The sequence below is a fragment of the Ictidomys tridecemlineatus genome, chromosome 5, assembly GCF_052094955.1.
Source record: "Ictidomys tridecemlineatus isolate mIctTri1 chromosome 5, mIctTri1.hap1, whole genome shotgun sequence".
Classification (NCBI taxonomy): domain Eukaryota; kingdom Metazoa; phylum Chordata; class Mammalia; order Rodentia; family Sciuridae; genus Ictidomys; species Ictidomys tridecemlineatus.
The window spans coordinates 42,810,651-42,832,169 of NC_135481.1; the positions used below are offsets into that span (position 1 = coordinate 42,810,651).

Genomic DNA, 21,519 nt, shown 5'->3' on the forward strand with positions numbered 1-21,519 from the left:
AATAGAAGGGAGGTTCCTCAACCTAATGAAAAATATCTACAAAAATCTATAGTTAACTCTATTCTTAATGGTAAAAGATCCAATGCTTCCTTCAAAGATCAAGAAAAAAATGTCTACTCTCACCATTGTTAATTTTTACACAGAAAATTTTAGCCAGTGCAGAGAGGCAATAAATAAAAATTAAAAAATAAAAACTGTTGACAAATGACAGCACTATCTATGTAGATAAATTCTGTGACATTTACCAAAAGGGTGAAATATTAATAAATAAATTTTATAATGTTTTAGAATAAAAGACCTATATACATTTTTTTTCCTCTGCAGTAGCAATGTATAATTGAAGAATGAAATAAAAACTATCATTTCCAGTAGTATCAAGATAAATAAAATACTTCTATTTAAATGTGAGAAGAAAATGTGTGAGAAGATATGTACACTGAAAAGTACAGAGTACTTCTGAGAAAAATGTTTAAAGATTTTAAAAAACATTTAAAAATGTTTTCCCAAGTCAAGGAAAAAAATACCATGTTTATGTTTCAGAAGACTGTTAAGGTATCATTTCTTTCTAAATTGATATATAAATCTAATTCAATCCAAATCAAAATTTCAAAAGGCTGTTCCAAGAACTAATAAGCTGCTTATAAAATTCCTATGATAATACAAAGGACCTAGAATAGCAAAAAATAGCTGAAAAAAATAATAAAATTGGAGAATTTATATGCTTTGTTTTCAAAATTATGTCACAATAATTAAGACAACAAGGAGCTGACAGACAAATTCATCCACAGAGGAAAAAGAGAATTCAGAAATAGGCCTATTTGTATATGATCAAAAATGAAATAATAATTTAAATGGGAAAAAAAAGAAGTCTTCTCAAAAAGTGGTGCTGAGGCTCTGGGGTTGTGGCTTAGTGACAGAGCACTCGCCTAGCGTGTGTGAGGCCCTGGGTTTGATCCTCAGCACCACATAAAAATAAATAAATTAAAACAAAAAAAAATACAAAAAAAAAAGTGGTGCTGAAACCTGGATTTATGCATGCTTGAAGGAATTACAATTTATGCATCATAGCATATATAAAACTTAACTGAAAATGAATGTCAGTCTTAAAGTTGAAATTCTAAACCTTTTAGAAGAAAATACAGGTGAAAAATCTTTGTGACTTCTTTGTCTCTTAGATACAACACCAAAAGCATAATCTACAAAAGAAAAAAATAATATATTGGAATTTACAAATTTTAAAAACTTTTGATCTGTGAAAAACAATTAAGTGAACCGAAAAACAAGCCACAGAATAGGAGAAAAAAATGTGCAAAGCAAGTATGTGATAAAGGACTTACATCCAGCATGTTGAAATAACAAAATATTAAAACTCAGTAATAAGAAAGCAACCCAATTATATAGAGTCAATGATTTGCACAGGCACTTCTCCAAAGAAGACAATAGGCATATAAAAAGATTCTCAATATAATTTATCAGTAAAGAAATGCCAATTAAAATGACATTAGGTTATTATTACACAACTATTAGTAAGTGTTAAGTTAAAAAGACTGACCATTATCAACTGATGGGGAAGATGGGAAGAAAATGGACCTATTGTAAACCACTGGTCGGAAAGTAAAAGAGAACAACCAATTTGCAAAACACCTAAATCATTTCATAAAAAGGGAAATATATACCTACCATATGTTCCAACCATTTCATTTGTGGATATTTACCCAAAAGTAATTAGACTATATAAAGGCATTGTGACACACACCTGTAATCCCAGTGACAAAAATTCTCCAGTGTACTTTCATTTTGAATTCAGACTGGCATTTAGACAATCTAGTCAGATTTAATGCCTGCACCATATACAAACACCCAAACCAAACAAAAACAAACAAACAAAACAAATCCTAAATTCCATAATTCTGTGGAATTCAAGAACCAAAAATTTAGGGGTTATTGTATTCTAGGTGTATAGGTATACATCACAGGATTTTAGGTTGATCCCACAGATACATAATTTGAATACTCATAGGCTATTGAGAAAGCAAGAGAGAACACCTGGCCATCCTATCCAACAATATGAAGTGAATATTTAAACCTCATAAGCTATAGAGGTTTTTAGCGTTGCATAGCGAACCCATTACTGACTTATATATTCCAACAGATTTCTCATCATGACTGACACAAGGCTGCATGATGGAGCACAAAGGGCACAGGTATAGATCTCACAGTTTAGGTGCTGCCTCTGTAATTTGTTTCCCAGTTCTCACTCTCAACCCCTCAAAGGCAGAGGTCATTTTCTTCTGGATTAAGATAGTACCTGCAAATGTCTGCTAATCTGAACCATTTTTTCCTTAATAAACCAATCATTTTTTTCATCAAGACTCTGTTTGGAAGCAGTTAGGCTAGGAATGCTGGGCTAGCTGGAAAACTGAGATTAGATAAGAAAGAAGTTTGCTTCCATGGCAGGTACAGATCAGCATTATTAACTAAAGTTTTACAAACAAAACAAAAATTCCCAAAGGCCTAGGCCCTACCACATACCAATTAAATCAGTTCTACCAGATAAAGCCCACATCAATGTTATGAAAATGCTCCCCAGTGAAGTTTGAGAATCATTGCTAGAGACTTCAGGCCATTTTATCATGAATTTCAATATGATCTTTATGATTCTAGAATTCGTCTCAGAAATAGATTCTGTAGTTTTTTGGGTTACTGACTCTGCTCCAGACATCACTTTCTGTTAATGGCCTTTTATTCTTTCCTCACCCTCTTTGGATGATCATAATGGTGTATTTCCATTCTTATGGTAACCACTCAATCCTGTTTTTTGTTGTTGATATTGTTTGAGGTAACATTTGTGAACCATGTTACTTTATCATAGTAAGTGAGCATGAAGAATCATATTTTCAATAATTCTTTGGTACTCACTCTAAATTTGTAAAAAAAAATGGTCAATATATTTCCTTCATAAAAATCTTAAACATGCCTAAAGATAGCAATCAGATACATTTCTAGTCTGAGAAACCAATTCATTAACATTTTCTTATAGTTCTGTTTTTTTTGCCTTTTAAGTCTTTGATTTAAGTCATTCCAGTTTCCCCCAAACCATCTCTTTATTGCAAATACCACTGTAAAGGCCAAAGACAGCATTTCTCTTTTTTATTCAATTGTGTATCTAAAGTCATCATTGAAAACAATGAAGGATGGCAGAAAATATAAATTCCTTACTGGGGAAAGTGGTGTTATTAATATTTCAGATGCAGAAAAATTGTGTTTAACTATTACGAAAAATCATTCTTATGAAAGTACTAAATATGCAGAAAATGTTTCCCTCATTCTCATCAAATATTTTGAGGTTACCAGAGATAATAGCAGTGTCAAATATTTGTCGGAAACAATGGCACATCAATATCTCACAACCAACTCCATTAGGAGAGATAGAAAAGCAAATTATTATATTTTACCTTTATACAAGTCCTCTCCAGTGCATTTGCTAATTATTAGTCAATCTGTCTCTTGCTGCTGATGAATACTTGTTAGTATATGGCAGCAGTGCCTTCCAAGGCTGCTGTAATTGAAGGTTGCAAGAGCTTCTATTGCTGAGGCACACACTCCAACTTAAGACAGATGTGATCAGCCTTGTTTTTAACAAGACTGAAATAACTGGAAATCTGTGATTTGGCTAATTGTAGGCTTCCTGAAAGTATCTTAATACAGGAAAAACTTTGGCCATTCTCTGAGAACTGCCTTCCTTAACTCTAACTGCTTGGCAGCCCCATTCTAAATGCCTCTCATCTCAGGTTATCATAGACCAGAGAAAGCAATCACTAGACCATTGAGTAAATAACTCATCTTTAAAAAATACTTAGAGGTAAGAAATAAAGTCAAATCAATTCTTGTGGCAGAAGGTATTAGGTTAGCACTGCCTCTAAGACAGTAGACTCTATGGAGCCAAAGGTTCAAAACTCTGACAGATGGAACTCAGCTCTTAATTTTTTCAGTAGTACATAAATGTCTTCAAGACCATATTTCCTCTGGTGCTCATTTCTCTCATTATCCTAATACTGGTACAAGAAATGGTTTTGCAAGATATACATACTACCTTCCTTTCACAATGTGCCTTATACCCAGTCAAGAGGGATCTGTACCCTGAATCCAAGTTTTAGAAGACTCTGCTCTGGTCCCACTCTGGTTGTGGTGAAGAGTCTATGGGGATAAGACAACATCTCTTCCTGATACCTGTTCCCCCAGTCCTTTCTAGGCCACACTCCATTTAGCAAACTTCAGAACTTCCTGACCAAAGAACCCTGAGACCACTCCTAGGGCCTGCAGCCCTCTTTCAGGTTCATTCACCTGATAACTAGGCAGGCCAGCAGGGTTTGTGGGAATGTGCATGGAGCTTGGATGTGCAGACTAGTGTGTGCTTGACTCTTTTCTAGGTGGAGTGGAAAGCAGGAAGAGAAGAGTGGTAGGCTGTGCAGTGGAGCCACCTATACTTGCACAACAATAAAAAGTCTGGAATTCTTAGTGCAAATCTCAAGTTCCAAATCTTCATGTAGGATAGAATAAATCTTATTTAATGTCTGTTAAGTTGATATATAACTTTAAAAATTTAGACACATGATATACTGGCCTCTGCCCCAGGCCCAGTTCCATGCATCCTCTACAGAAATTATAGACTGCTCTCTACTTAGGATTTTCAAGGCATTCCATGTAAATTTCAAACCAGAGAAGTTTGACATTTTGGAAAAGGAAATAATCAACATAAAACTATAAATATTTATGTAAAAACTTTATAAAATGCATTTGTCACTTGGGGACCAGTTATTTTCTATTTTAAAACTTCTCATGTAAATACACTTATGCTACTATTCAAAAAATATATCTGCAAAAACTTTATACACCTAAAAAAATATGCAAAACTCTTTTAGAAAAATGAACAATTTTTCTCACTGCCCTTTTGAGGGGCATGCCCAAATGAAAAACAAAATGGCTCTAATAAAGTTTAATGTTACTATGTCTTATATAATCCTTACCAGATGCTTAAAATATTGTTGCCTTTCAAGTGTGAGTAAATTCATTTGTATAGTCATTCATTCACTAAACATCTATGCATTACCAACTATGGGCCAGACATTCTTCCAACTTCTGGCCAAAGATGGATAAAACAAATAGATAATATGGAACTCAATATTGAAGGTAACAAGGAAGCAATTACAATATTTGATAAATGCCATGAAATTATTAGAACACATCAGGGGCAACAAACCCAATCTTGGAATATAGGAAACTTTCCCCCAAAAGATTCAGCCAAGTTGAATGCTAAAGTTAACTGAGTAATTTATCTGGCAAAGAAGGCAACTAAAAATATCTAATCAGAAGACTTCTATATTCCATCAGACAGTGATATGGAGGATAAAAAGACAGTGGGAAAACAATTTTTGTTGACTGCCAGGCACTATGAATCTGCTTTATATGCACTAAATAAATGATCTTCACAACAACGGGACAAGGAGAGTATTATTAACTCATTTTTTTGAGTCGAAAACAAGGACTCTGGGCGAGTAGCAAATTGCTCCCAGTGATAGGAACAGAAAGTTGCACAATCTGGATTCAAATCCAGTATTCTTTCCATTACTTTAAGGATAACAAAGATGTAAAGTCAAATTCAAAGAAAAGTTTGTCTCACTCTTTGCAGTCAGTCAGCTCAGATCTTCTTTGAGAGATATATCTACAAACTGCGCTCCAGCTCTTAATAGTCACCACTGATAACAATATGCCTGAGTGTGCCCAGAAGAGCAGATGGAGGGTCTGAACTTGTAGTAGCCATTTACATGTTCTCAATGGGTAGTTGTTGGACACCCCATATGAGCTCTGTAGCATTTGGTTCTTTCTTGGTCATTAAAGGTCACTCAGTGTTTTTACTAAATAGACCCATTTTTTCTTTAATCACTGAAAGTTAAAGTTTCTTCTGCTTCTCTAAAAGGCCATATGTTAGAAACCATGTATGTAATCTGGCCTTAGATTATAGAATTGGTTTTCTTCTCTGTCATTATCTCAAAATTATAAGTTATATCTAGTAATGTAGGTCAAATTGTCAAATAAAATTCACTTTATGATTACACATGTAGGACGACAAAGTATTTCTGTATTGATTTTCATAAGAAAATATGTTTTCTGGCAACCCTATACAATCTGGAACTATATCCTGTGATCTAATCACTGCTTACTAGAGTTACACCATTTCTTTTAACTCTGTAGAAGTGGAGACTGAAAAATTTTGAGGAGTTATATAGTTAAGCTTCATACCTGGGATGCAGGTCTGCCTATGAGAGAAGCAAAGTTTATGTATCCTAGTCATTATATCTGATTTTGATTGCACTGCAAAATGAAGAAATTTCAAGGTGAACTAGCCAGGGCAAATTTCTAAAGTTAATGATGGACAGATTACATAGAATAATTTGAAATGTAAAATAAAAGGAAAAACTCAGTTAGAGGCTTTTATTCAAATAAGCAAACTTGTGCTTTTCTAAATGATTCCAACTACATTCTACTCATTTATTCACAAAAAGTATTATGAAGAGCCTAATGAGAAAAGAGATAAAAAATTGCCAAAGAGGGTTTTATATTTTAGACTAGATGGTAAGGGTTGTCCCTCTGTGGAGCGCAAGCTTGAACAGAGCCTTTAATGTCATGAAATTTATGTGGAGATCTAAGTAAAGAAAATTCCTAGCTAGAAGGATTAGTCAGAGAGTAGAAACAAGGAATAAGGTGCAAGAAAGGCAGTGTGATGGAAGAAGTAAATTAGGAGCAGAGAGAGAAAGTGAAGTATATATGGAGAGAACTAGGGCTGGAAGGGAGAAAGATCATGCAAAAGAGCACTGAATATCATGGTAAAGAGTCTGGATTTTATTTAAATGAATGGGAAACAACTGGAGAGTTAAGTAGGGAAATGACACTATATGATTTATATTTTACAAGACTTGGGTAAGAAAACCTGACCACAGGACTATAAGAATGAACCAAAGGAGATCAGTCTGAAAGCTTTAACAACTGCTCAAGAGGTGACAACAGATGCTGAGGCAACAGCAAGTGAGTCAATAAAAAATAATACAACGTGAGATGTGGTAAGATAGAGCTGAAAGAACTTGCTGATAGATCCAGGATAATACTTAGGTTTTTGAGTTAGCTATCTGGGAAAATTGTGGCACCATTAATTGAACTGAGGGGAAATGGGAGAATAACAAGCTAGGGAGAAAAAAAAACACCAACGGGTGGGTTTTAAACATGTTAAATATAAGAGATGTATTTGATACCCAAGAAGAGATATTGATTGGACTAAGAAATTTGTACTCAGGGAAAATGTTAGCGCTGGGGATAAAAATTAGAAGTACCAACATAAAGATTGTATGTAAAGCCATACGAGCCACTGAAATTTCTAAGGGATCATCTTGGGACTGAGTTTAGATGAAAAAAGAAAAAAAGGTAGACACTGAATTCCAGAGCCCTCTTGCTTACAGACTGGGAAAAGGAAGAAGACTAGCAAAGGAGACTGATTATGCTGCTGGCATGGTGGAAAGAAACTCAGAAGAAAATGATATTATGGAAGCCAAGAAAAAAAAATGTAATAAAGAAAGAAGGAGTGATATGCTATGTCAATGTTACTGAAAGCCTGAGATCAGTATATCAATACTTTATGAAAAAAAGTTCTTACAGAAATATTAATATAAAAATTAGAGGCTCTGCATTAATTTAGTTGGAAAAATGAGTTTACAGAAATGCATTATTCTATAAATATTAATTAAACTATCACACAGTAAAATTTAATCTTTAATCTGAAAAGAGTGTGACAATTGTATAACATTAGTTTTTATGTCAACTACAGCCTTATCACAAGAATAAAACAATTAGCCCAAATGTCAATCAGAAGCTTCCTTGACAGTCTACCTATAGATGGGAGAGAATTTCTTCCAACTCTGAAGAGTTTTATCAGCTGCTATGTGAGCTGTTGAGGCAAAACAGTAGGATCCTAAACTTTAACAAATGGACCAATACTAAGTTCTCCTGTCAAAATGCTCCCTTGTCTGGTATATATTCAAAGAATATGTTCATGGAATGTTACTCAACAGTAGTTTAAGTAAAACATCTTAAAAGGTTAAAAAGTAGAATGAAACAAGATAATATTAAAATCCAATCCAAAGGACACTATTAAATTGTCTATTCCTCAGACCCCCTCCATCTACATCAGGAATCCATAGGTTTATCACATAAGTGACTAGATTATTTAATATACCTACAAATGGTGAGTGCCAGGAACATAGTAGCCTCAGTAAAAAGTTGAGTTGTTTTGAAGTTAATACATACTTTTGGAATTTTTAAGTAAGCTCTACTATATAGGATTCAATTTATAACTGTTCCTCAGAAGAGACTTAACCAGTTCCAAAGAAGGGGAAATAGTCTCAAAACATACTGGTTTACTCAATTGCTTTTTTTTTTTTTTTTTAATCCCTTGGCAAACTTATGCAATTTCATTTTCTTGTCATTGATTTCCCTATACTATCAAAAATGATGCTTTCTTTACTATTTCAAACTAATCATAAAATTGCTAAAAAACTAAAATTCAATTTGCCACATTACTGTTAATTTGAATAATGGCTGAATAAAACACGGGAAACGCTGAAGCAGCATTGATTTCTAAAACATCTTGCACTTTCCTCCTCCATCCCTGTAAAGTAAAGCTCGGATGCTACGCACAATTACACAAGAAAATCAAGAAAGCCATTACATTCAGCATTTTGTCATGATCATTGTTACCATGGCAAAAAGTAGGCTTAGTTTAGCACAGCTGCTACAGGCGAGGTCCCCTGGCCTTTTGTAAAGCTGAGTAACAATATAATACCAAATTCCATAGCCTGCCACTGTTTCTTTTCCAGGACAAGGCTGTTGTCCACAGATGCTACTGTCTCATTCCTTAATGCTCTGGCCCAATGTAATCTTATTTCCGTATTGTTCCTGGTGGTCAGTGACCAAAAAACGCAGTTAATCTAGGAAGGTTAACACTTGACATACCTCCTATCCTAAGAGGAAAAAAATGTGGGGTATGACAATTTAGGCCTGGAATAATAGAAAAAAGTGAAGTTTCAATAATTGCTTTATACAGGAAATTAGCACTGTGCTGGAAATATTGCAGGCTTGGGAGTGAGAGAAATAAATGCAAGCCCATAGTAACCAGCTAACTGGAATATTATTTTCTTTGAGAATCAGCTTAGTTATTTGCAAAATGGGGGAAAAAAACTAACTTCCCTATGAGGATTAATTGAAACAGTCTGCAGGACCTGGCACATGGTAGGTACTCAATAAAATAGTATTATCCTCACACTAGCTTTCTTAATTGTTCAGATTATCATCTCTTCAAGAATGTTGATAGAAGTTGGTAGATAAACTGTTTTCTACTGTTGGAAGGTAAATTATTTTCATCTTTCATATTTGGATATTTTAGAGAGTTGAAGATAAATTATTTTTTACGGTCTCACAGTAAGTACAAATTTCACATCAAAATGATAAAAATCCAGTGTTTATATCATAATGTGCACATCTTGTCATCCATATTTTAAGTGACACCAATGTTATCACCATAAAATAGGGAATAGAGTATATACTAATTGTGACCTTATGCAGAGATTTTTAGTTTTAAAAAATAAAGCAACATTATGAAAGCAGAGAAGTTTCAGTGATCTGAAATGAATACATTAATCAAGACCCTATATTTACTAGGGGAAAAAAAGGCTACTAGCATTTTTACCAGCTAAATAAAATATTTTTTCTAATGAGATTTCAGCTGAGTATCGTTTATCTTAAGAGAAAAATAATGGGACCTTACCTATTCCAGTAGCTCCAGAACTGGTCATGCAGGTAGGCGTGGTGGCTACATTCATCACCAAATGAGGCTTTGCTTTCAATCCAGTGAATTATGTGCCCTTCTACAGCTAAGGGACAAAGCATTACTAATACATAGTGAGGGGAAGGGAAGATTGAAAATTCTGAACTCTGCACAGGCCTCTCTATGCTTCACGTTAATGAGCAGAGGGTTAGCCCTTTACCTTCAACTATGGATGTAATTATGAAACAACGCATTGTGCATGTTCATCACAAGGAACATTTATGCTACAGTCACATGCTTTTATTTTCATCACACTCTTTGAAACTCCCTTCCCTAGTTCTGAGACTGCTGTTCTACAACTTGACAAGAGGAATGTCAAGCAGACCAAAGTGAGTCTGGCTATTCAACAGAACTGTTTTAAAAATTCTAAATTTGAAGAAATGAGGTGAAAATGGCAACCCATTTCTTAAATATATGTAAAGTTTTTATGGCACAGATTCCTTCTGAACCTATTATTTTCTGCTACTTCAAAATCATCTTTTTCCAACTATTTCACCCATACAGGTAAAGTATTATAAAGCTAATCTTTGGTGACATTTGCTAATCTTAACATATTAAAGGAATGGAAAAACATATCCCCTTTCCCTATAAACAAACAAATAAGTGAGTTTAAGAACTTACCAACTGGAACCTGTAAAATAAAGTCTGGTGTTTTGTCATAACCCTTTGCACGAAGCTGATCTTCATCTACAGGAAGAACAAATACTATTACTTACAATAGTATTCCATAAACAAGACACCAACATAATTGCTTTTCTTTCTTAAATATGTGTAAAAATTACTAATGCAGTCATACATATCTTTCTTATGCATGCAATACTATGTCAGAGTAAATGATTTTCTTAATAAACCTGAAGCACAGATACAAAATGCTTCTTTGTTCCTTTTGCATTTTTATGTCTTTATTATAAACATCATTAATCCAAGCTGTCATAGAGCCACTTTTTTTTTTGTAATTGAAAATACTCAAAACAAAAATATATACTTACCAATTGAAAGAAAAGAATTTCACTACTATGACCATCAGTAATCACTAATGTTATCAGCTAATATTGACAATTTACAACAAGGCCCAAGTACATTGGCCATTACAATTATGAAACAAATACATTCATTAAAGCCGATAAGAAAGTTTTGGTTCAACTAGCAAAACTATTCCTACACACAAGAAAAGGACAATGAGATTACTAGAAAGAATTAATTATCTGCTTAATTCCTCTGGCATGTCACTGTTCTGTTTTGGGCATTTTATTAGCATTTTACAACAGTATGTAATTTTGAAAAGCAAACAAGCTTTAAGATTTTTTCCCCTAAGTCTGTTCAATTTCTTGATCCTTTGTAAACATCAATGATCCATTCAGAAGGAAGCAGGAAAACAGGAAGCTTGACAAAGTTGAAAAAACTCACAAGGTGTTTGATTAAAAAAAAAAAAAAAAAGATCCTTCAATATTTTCTAAATGCTGTCCTTGACTTCTAATGGCATTACAATGTGATTTCAGAAATGGGGAGTTCTCCATTAGATTTTGGAGTGACCTGGTCATTCAATTCCAGACATGGCTTTCTGTCTTCACCCAACCTCAACTAATGGCCCAACCAAGTAACAAGGAAGGCTGTGTGGTCTCTTAACACCTACTGGGCTGTTGACATTGCCATGCATCCCATTCGCCTTCCTGCATCACCTTTGATTAAAATTAATGGCCCATTCCCAGTGTTGGGTAGCTTATTTCCAATCCATTTGTCAGCCCAAGACAGTGGTTTCATGGCCAATGTTCAGAAACACTGTTTTAGAACACTCTTGTGTATATCTTGAAAGGTCAGCATTTTAAACGTAAATAACCTTTTTAATAACAAGACACATCTTTAAGTAGATATTAAATTAAATTTTGTTAAAAGTCAAAATCTTTCACTATCCAGATTTTGAAGGACTGATACCAGAATTTGAAACAATTTTCCTTCCTTGAAATATACATATAAAAAAACTGCAAGTAAACTTTTCACATAATAAAACATAAAGTAACATCAATTTTAAAATAAGAGAAACTTGAAACTGGGCTATAGATGAATAAGATTAAAAAAAAATCTGTTCTCTAACTGTACTTTGACCACAACAAGAAGAACATTAATGGAAAAGGCATTTATTAAAATAAGCTCCACTGCCTTGAGCTGATGTTTTAGATAGGTGATGAACAGTTTTAAAAGCTGGGTTGACATTAAAAAAGATAGATTAATATTTTATTAAAACTATCCTAGCTTGATCAACCTTTGCAGATGCTAAAATCTGTTTCAGAAAGAAAAATGATTATGTTTCTGACAGCAGCTCAAAACAAAATTTCAAAGGTCACTAAGCAATCCAAATGTACACAGAGAAATCCCTTTAAAAGCAGATACACACTTCTCTTCACTGCACCAAAATTACTAGTACAATACCTGCAATTTAAACTACATGACTTGCTTAATGTGAAAACTTAAAAACCCAAGCCCTAAAATCTGAACACAGAACATCAAATGAGCCTGGGGAAATTTTCTATTATTTTGTGGAGAACTTCAAAATACCACTGGTGCATATTCATTACTCCCCCCTTCCACACATACGTATACACACACACACACACACATACTCCTTTTCTCCTTCCCTCTCACTTACTCAATATGAAGTTGATCAAACCAATAGTAATTGTACCCAAAGGACAGCATCTAGAAGTCTATGTCATCACCAGTAATATCAGACTTGTATTTTTTATAATAAGGTTATTCCAAGCATCTGAAACATTTCTTCCTTTATTTACTAAACTCTCACTGCCTTACATTACCTGTTTCAACCTTCATTGTTTTCTTTCATTTTAGTTTTCCTAAGAAAGGAGGAGGAAACAACTTGGCAAAGTTCAGAGGAGATAACAGAACAAGTACAGGAAGTCTACTTGTGAACAAGTGGCTTTGCTCTCTTGCTCTAGGCCCCAGGAGAAGTTTCTATCACTGATCACGTCTTTGGAAGACTTTTAAGGTCAGCCCCAACAATATGGCCTGATTTCCTGGCCTCTGCCTTATGCTTCTTTCTTGATTCCTCAAACCCTTAAAGATTTCTTACCAGTAGTCCATTATCCAAACCATTGGGTATAGATTTTAAACTGGGCTGACATGCCAGGGTCTGACTCTGGGACCTTGAGGTCATGCACCTCAGTGATCAGTTCATGCTACTTCCCTTCATGCTTGTTCTGTTTGCTCCCTGTACGTTGTGCATGGGCCTGCCTTTCATATCCTGCACTTGATGCTGTTTCTCTAAGGACAGGAATCTTTTCTTCTCATTTTTTAACATCCTAGTCTCATCACCAGCATATTCTCTATACACACTTAATGCTGAAAAGGATAACTGAATAAAATACAAGTATATTAAGAATAACTGTGTTTTCTTCAAAGCTTTCCTAGACTGGCAATAATTTTCCTTCCCATTTAACTCCCTGTGCAGAGGTAAAACAGAGAGGGTACCAAATTTGGCCCAAAGTTCATTTTATTTGATAATTCCTGCTGTTTATTTTCTATCTTTGGTCCCTAATGTCTGAACCTAAGGTTCACCTCATTTGTAAAGGAGGGGACTGGGTGCCTTTTGTTAACATTGATGGGAATCTCACTTTTATTTATTATTTTTTTAAAGTCAGTGGGTCATCAACAACATTGGACTTATGCATTCCTTAAGGTCTGGGAAGAATTTCTCCACAAAACCCAAGCTGTGTCTGGTGCTATTGCTGGGCCATCTCTTTGGTCACTTTTCCAATTTATTTTATGTCTACTAATCTATCCAGATTTTTGTCTCTTCTATAGAAAGTTTCCCAATTTATATTTTCTTTGAAAATCATGCATTTCATACAGGTTCTATTAGTACTTTCATATATATGTATTTGAGCTAAGTAATTAGTTTTGATTCTTTGAATTTCCCAACCAGAAATGAGATGTTTAAGTAATCTGTTGTTTTCTTCAAGAAAAAAAGATCATGATTTAGAAAAAAACATAAGAATAATATTAGCTAGAATGGGGGGTGATTAGGTCAATAATACAGGAGGGAACTTTTAGTATAATTTCCTCACAAATCAATCTCCAAGTTCTGCATTATACCTTATTCAGTGAATTTAGCAGATATGAAGTAAGGCTCTTCTGGTTTAGGTATATTCTTTTTAAATCCAATGTAATTTGTAACTACTAAGCTCATTAATGTCCTAGTTCATGTGTTCACTAATAAAATAAATATAAAATATAATCACTTAAAAGCAGACTTCTTAGTCTCTAGGAAAAAAAATGCAGAGTTTTTAGATAATGGCTGTCTCATGAAGCACAGTATTTCTGAGCTGGTTAAGTCTTAGAGTTACTAGCCTAATATTCCGATTTATTCATAATAAAAGTGGCCTAAAGAAGTTAAGTTACAAGACCTAGACTTCTCAAACTGTTAAAGATACAGGATAAGAGCCCACGTCAACCAAGCTACCACTCTTCATTATGGGACATATTTAAATTTGATCATGTATCATACTTATGAAGTATATGAGGATTCTTACTTTCCTCTTGTAAGAACAGTACATACCTGTCAGATATTAGACAATACCTGCTTGAAGAGGAGATAGACCAGATAATCTTGATTTCTAGCACTCCAATGATCCTCTCCCCAATATAACTTAAGAAAAAATTAATATAATTGCATCCAAAGATATAAATTGATGTTAATTTAAAAAAATCTTTAAAATTACTATTATTTCAATTGTATAAAAACAACCCAGGTCTTTGTTTATTTTTAACTTGTCAGGCCTGTCATTAGGGGTTTGTTTTTAAAAAGGAATTATACATGCATAAAGAACATTGTGAAAGTTTAATTTCTCTGGCCTTTGAATTACCTCTCCTCCAAATACCCAAAATATCCAAAGCAATTAAGTACTAATTACACAATTTCTTTTTATAAAATAAAGGACTGACTTTGAGTCAGAGAACAAAACACATCTGAAACTAGTTAACATATACTTAAGACTCATAAATAGCATGAAGACTATTAAGAAAAGGTTTTCGTTTATTTAGTTTTATTAAAAAAAATTAAGAAATATCGTTATTCCCAAAGAAACTGCAAAATTTCAGTTCACAACATTTAAAAATGAAAATTAACATTCTGATGTTCCTTTTCTCTATGAACTTGTCAAAAAGGTATAACATTCTAGATTAAAATATATTGATTTAAAAAATCTTTTTAAGACCTCATGTATCTTTACTAAATTGAGGGAGGGCAAAAAATCACATATTAATACAAATGAAAACTACTGTATATCTTTTTTAACTCTGGTATTTTGTTTTTTAGTGCTATTTTTTTCCAACACTGCCTTAGTCAATATATGGAGCAATCACCATTGTTCATATTTTTTGTTCCCTAAAAGTAATTTTCACAGCTTTTTATACATAATGTAAGAAATTAGCAAGGCTTCAGTAATAGCTGTTACTATGATATGTAAACCCTGTGCAAAGGCACACGGAACAGATATATTGCATAGGGGGACTGATAGTGCAGATAAATGAAATCTTAACAGAACCCAAAATTTCATTACAGCCATTAGTTTCAACCTCTTCCCCCAAAGCCTCTTATCAAAGCCACTAATAAGGACTACAACTGACTGGTCTGACCTTGTCCTTTGTTTATGTCTTTAGGGGACAATACTAGGGAAAATTGAAGTGCCCTAAAGATAGGAAACAAATGGGAGGTCAAGAAGCTGGAGCAGTACAGAGAGGCTAGGTATGCTAGTCCCTGCTGCTTGGAACTGTGGAGAGGAAGTAGATGTGAATAACAATGAAAAAGTAAAAAAAACAAAAAAAACAAAAAAAACAACTTTTCTGTATTACACCATTTCACTCTAATCCTTTTGGTTTAACACCAAAAATAAAGGGACAAATCAGCATGGTGGAGTAGAAAGATCCAGGATAGGACAGGTTGCTGGAAGGGGCAGTAGCTGTGATGCAAGTTTTTTTCTAAATAAAACAAGGAGATCAGACTGAGGATAAGAGCTCTTTCCAGCTCCAAAATTCTGAGGAGGGATTCAATGTTAGCCTTTGTCTGCCCCAGTTCCACTGAGCTAGTCACTGATGTCAAAACCTTCTTCAGAGCTAGCTCCATCTGTCCTTAACCAATCTCCATGGAGAGAGACATATTAGCAGTTCTGAGACACAAAGAGGATTTTCTACACAGATGGACAGATTCATGTGCACATAGGTAAGTGTGCACATACATGTATAAACAGACCAAGTTCAATAACGGTAAGTGACTGGACCCCAAAGTAATTTGGCTATGGGGAGTGAGGCCCTAAACTGTAGCTAATTCACTGTAGGGAGAGTGAGGTTTTAAATTTTGCTGTCCTATATACAATCCTGCCTGGCACTGCTACCCTACTATTACAATGGGATTCTGGTCAATAATGTGATACAACCACTCAGCTCCAGGAGCACACAGTTAACCTAGACTAGATGATCACAGTCCTCTTGGAGATTTATTATGAGGCAAAAGAGAATTGTCAACTTTTCCCTGGGATCATAAACTGTAAGGATTAAGCAAACTAGCAATAGCCTGAAAATGAAGACAACACAGAAAAGTGCAGAACCTAAGAAAAAGAAAAGGTATGATATTGATGACATTATTGTATTCTGAATTCTAGACATATCAGAAGCAAATTTCTCTATTTTGGACTTTCCAGGTGTCCAAATCAGTTGAACCAATCAATTGGTGTGTGTGTGTGGGGGGGGGGGGTGGCGGAGGCAAGAGAAGGGAGGGGAGGGAGGAAGAGGGAGAAATGGTTTGCCACTTACAACTAAAATGGTTCCAACAAATTATTAGTGATCAGGAAATCAGACGCTTAGCAGACCTAAGTTTCTAACCAAAGCAATGGTGAAGGAAGGGCTGTAGGCCAGGAGCAGGTAGAATACCATTTTAATTGCACATGATAACTTTCCTTCAAAGTTCCAGAGAGCATTTCATCTGCCAGCAGCAACAAGAAGTCTATGGTTCCCAGGGATCTCTCAGTCCCAGGGAGAGGCAATCACAAGTGAAACAGATAAGGAAAATAAGTAAGAGTCTCTCAACAAGACAATTTCTTCAGGTGGGAACAACATCCAAATTCCCCATATCTGTGCCCCTATTGCATGTTCTTATTAACAACTGCATATATCCTAACAACAACAGGATGTTATTCTAAAAACCACATCTTATTTTTAATCTTCTGATAGATAAAAATTTAAACGACTGACTCCTTATGAAATACCCAACTATCTCAGTTCCCCTCAACTTATATAATCAAATGTTTTCTTTCCAGCCTCTTATTCTATACTGCTAACATCTGCATGTAAACAACCTTAGTATCCTAAATCTCATTTGCTCCTGCTGCTGTTCTTCACCTGAAGAATGTAATCCCGTTTGTCACATAATAATCACTTTCCTAGCAGAGCACTGTTGTTTTAGGTAGCAGGGAATAAAGCAGCGGGACAGATGAACTCTTAGAAACAAAGATCCTAATTTCTTACAGCAAGGGACATTCTCCACTAAGCCTATTTGGCTTTACAGATTATACCCTCTTGGAGTCCCACAGAGTAATACATGAATGTTAGAAAAGCACCTATGTCAAAACGCTATTTTGTCCAAACATGGTGGGGGGTGTAGTGCAGGGATAAAGCCAAGGCCTCTCAGGTGTCACTCAAAATAACTGTTAGTGTCTACTAACAGGACAACATTCACTGGAAATATCTCTAGAGTCATCCTTATTAAGCCAAACTTAACAAGAATTTGCAGCAGACAGTGGCTGTAGAAGTCATTAATAAAAGTCCCTCTGACCTGGAGGAATGCCAACCCATGGAGGATGAGTGGTTTATCTTCCCTCTTTGGTGTAAGTGCTTTCATATTTTTCCAACAGTGTGAACAGTTTCATCCTCTTATCATTGACACTATTGTCCTTTCCTCCTTTCCCTTTTTGTCCAACTTTCTTAAAAAAACTCAGTGAAAACCAAGCCAAACCAAACAAAGGGAAGAGAAAACTAAAGAACGAACACAACACAGCAAAGTGTTAACTAATCGTTGGAAAGATACAAATTAAAATATCTCCCTCAGTAGACAAAATATATTCTCTATTTTTTTTCATTAGAAATGGAGTGGCTCCTTAGCAGAGGTGATAAGGATGATCACAATGCATATTGGTCAATTTAAAGTTTAAAAAGTGTTCTTTGTGCATCTAAAGCTCTTGACATCTTCTGAGACCTTAAATGCTGACCAATAAGTGTTAATTCTAAATTAAATGTCCCTGGAGAGAACTACTGACATATACTGAAACTCATCTTAAAACTTTCCTGAAAATTTCCATGTTTGACTCAACTGTTAATTTTTTTAAAATCCTTAGTAGTATCCACTCATAGCAAATACTTAAGAGATAGGTTAGCTCAATGCTATAGGATCAAGCTAAAAAGTTCAATGTGCCATCCTGGAAGTAAATGGTGGCAGAAAGATCCTGATAAGAGAACAGCTGAATATGCACAATTTTATAACCATTTTAGTAAATATATTTAATGCGGCAGCAAATTTTCTTCACTTACAAAATGTAGCTAGTGATTTTTAATATCTACTCTTTTTTTCTAAGGTTTAATAAAAGTAGTCTGACAAAAGCCATAAGTGCATTTACTTTCATTATGAAGAAAATCAGGTGAACAACAGCTAAGTGAATTGCACCAGACAGGAATTGCACTCTCACTGGGACAGAAATGGTGAGAGCTTGCACAGCTGTGAACATCTGGGACATACGGTACTTAACAAAGAACATCTTCATGTTAACTCGTATAGTTCCTAGCATGTAGACAGCACATTCAAAAAATGTTAGTTGAAAAGAATAAACAATGAATAAAAGAACTATGAGGACTTTCAGAAATTTCAAGAAATTATCTGTATTTATTTATTGATAGCTTATTTCCTTACTAGATCAAACCTCTGAGAAAGCCAGAACTTTATCCGACTTGTATCTAGTGCCTACAATAGTGTGCCCAGTTCAGTGACTTATTTGCAGAGAGAGTGTGTGTGTGGGGGGGGGGAGAAATAGTTCTTAGTTGGAAAAATTAAAGACTTTTATTCAACTTTGAATTTAGTACAATATACCTATTTATCTAAGTATTAAATGGATACCTTTATAAGATAGAATAAATCCACATGAATATACAGAAATTTTTAATGATCAGAATACTGTCTTTTCTAGGTGTCTGGTTAAGGTTTGTGCCATAGCAACTCCTGACCACAGGACTATGAAACAAGGAAACTCCAGAAAGCAGTAAGACTTAAAAAAAAGTGATTTTTTTTTCCTTTTCCCCTTCTATTGTCAAAAGAGGTTTGAAAAAATATAATAGGTGGAAAATTTAGGGTTTAGGCAAAGTAATAATCCTTAAATTAAAAAGGATTAACATATAAAAAATATCTTTTGAAAGTGGCAGGAGTTAGAAGTCAACAGAGAGAGGGAGATCGATTTTACTTTTGCTTGTCAAAGAATCAAAATAAAACTGGCAATATTTGCAGCATCTCTGCAACAAAATTCAAGGTATATACATGTAAACAAGAAAGAATATTAGCTGAATTTAAAATGATAATGTATTTAAATTTACCTGACACAGTATTTAAAACAAATTAATCATTGGGAAGGGGTATTTAGAAGGTAAAAGAAAAATAATTTTGTACCAATATTTCACTCAAGGCTTTGAATGAGCATGTGTTAGTTCAGTACTATATTAAAATACTTAAGATGCACAGAATAAATTAATAACTATTTTGTAAGCTGATGAGGAAACACTTCAAAATTGCACTAAGGTTTCATGGTGTTGGCTAAACTAGAACCATTTATTCTTAAAGATCAGTTAAGTACCATTTTGGAAATGCTTCCATAAAATAATTATCCCACAGCACTGAAGACTGCATGAGACCCATCAATTTCAACTCTAGGAGTCCTTCCTGAACTTATACGCACATAGCAATAACTCTTTGACCACCATACTTTCATACTGCTCGTCAGCCATGGTGAATCCAAGCTAACACACCAAATTCAGGTAAGTTGAGAAACTAGAACTAAATTAGGGCCACAACTAAGCCCTTTGCTCTTTCTCCTAGGTGGGGTCTGCTGATTCTCAAGAGCACAGAAGTCAGGCTAAATAAAGAAATGAGGCTGAGGGCTTGACTGGCCATAGGCAAATAAGTGACACCAAGAGAATACCACCAAAGCAACCTTGGTTGCTTTGCTCAGTAACTCCATGCAACCTCAGTTCTATTTTAAAGTGCTTTTTCATCAGCATACAATATTAATTTATTCTCTACATATTAAATGCTGTAATGTAGTAGTAAGCTAACATTTATGGTTAAAACATGAAGATTCAAAAATCTGTGTGAAATATGACTGCTTAGTTAGTGGCTTAAAACAAAACACTAGATTTGGCCATGTCTATACTAGCCACTACCTAATGATCAATGTGGTTAGACATTTTATAATACTATCAGAATTCTATAGTTCTGAAATAATCTTATGATATGTCATGGGCAACCATTACAACTAGTTCAGAGCCATTTTATTTTTTGTTATGTTTTTAAAAGATAATTTCTTTCCAACTCACTCTATTTCCATAGGTCAACCAATACAATTGCCTTTATTACACAAAGGAAAAAAACTTGTTGCTTATACATAATGAAATTTAATGTAGTAAGCAGAGACACCACTTTCCTAATCAACTTTCTTTAACCCCAACTAGAGAATATTTATGATATCTCTCAATTTCAACTTACAACAATTCTATAACAATTTCAAGTCTATTCTCCAGTTTATTAATAAGAATACTAAACAGTAAGATTTACAGTAAATTTACTGAAGGATTATACTAAACATCCTTTCCTAATCTGACCTCAGACCATGCATTTGACTTTCCTAGGCACACAATGTATTGTCCACTTCAGAACAAAAATTAAGTAATACAGTTGTTCTTCATTATTTGATCCTAAAAACTACATTATGAAGATGCTTCAATATTTACACAGGTTTATATAGAATAAATTTCTATAATAATATGATTTGTATAGATCCTTTGCATTTAAAATTGAGAATTTAAATTACCACATTTAGAATGGAAAAGAGGAATTAATTAATTATAGGGTGCTTATGGTTTCCATAATCAGTGATTACACTATGTCCTTTAAGGCTTAATTTTTTACTGCTTAAAAGATATTGAAAAAAAATTACAATCTGTAATAATATTTCTATACTGACACACAAACACATGCATACATGTAAGATTTTAGAAAATCATACTAAATCTATGATGACAATGTTTGACATAAAATAATAAAAGCTTAATATTCCGCTTTCAAATAAAAGGGACTACCCTATTCCATGCATGACACACACTCATACCTAACATGAATTTCTCTAACGGTTCTTTTTAATATATAAAGTATTTTATACACAATATTTCTTTTGTTTCTCTCATAAGGCCTAGATTATAGTTAATATCTCATGGCACCAAAAGTAATACTGCAACAGATATTAAAGCATTTTTCAGCCACTTATTCT

General features: G+C 34.2%; 1 protein-coding gene across 9 annotated transcripts in view; it reads right to left on the reverse strand.

The window, feature by feature from the left end:
* Positions 1 to 21,519, reverse strand: part of Cdin1 (CDAN1 interacting nuclease 1) — a 254,240-nt gene that overhangs the window by 123,644 nt on the left and 109,077 nt on the right. For 7 of the 9 annotated variants that reach the window (XM_078049860.1, XM_078049863.1, XM_040274170.2 and 4 more), the window contains 2 exons: positions 10,553 to 10,618; positions 9,872 to 9,977 (listed from right to left, as the gene is read on the reverse strand). The exons of 1 other annotated variant lie outside the window; for it this stretch is intronic. In XM_078049860.1, the coding sequence (XP_077905986.1) occupies positions 9,872 to 9,977; positions 10,553 to 10,618 (172 nt within the window). The remainder of the gene's footprint in view (positions 1 to 9,871; positions 9,978 to 10,552; positions 10,619 to 21,519) is intronic. One more of the 9 variants, XM_078049859.1, reaches the window with a different exon arrangement.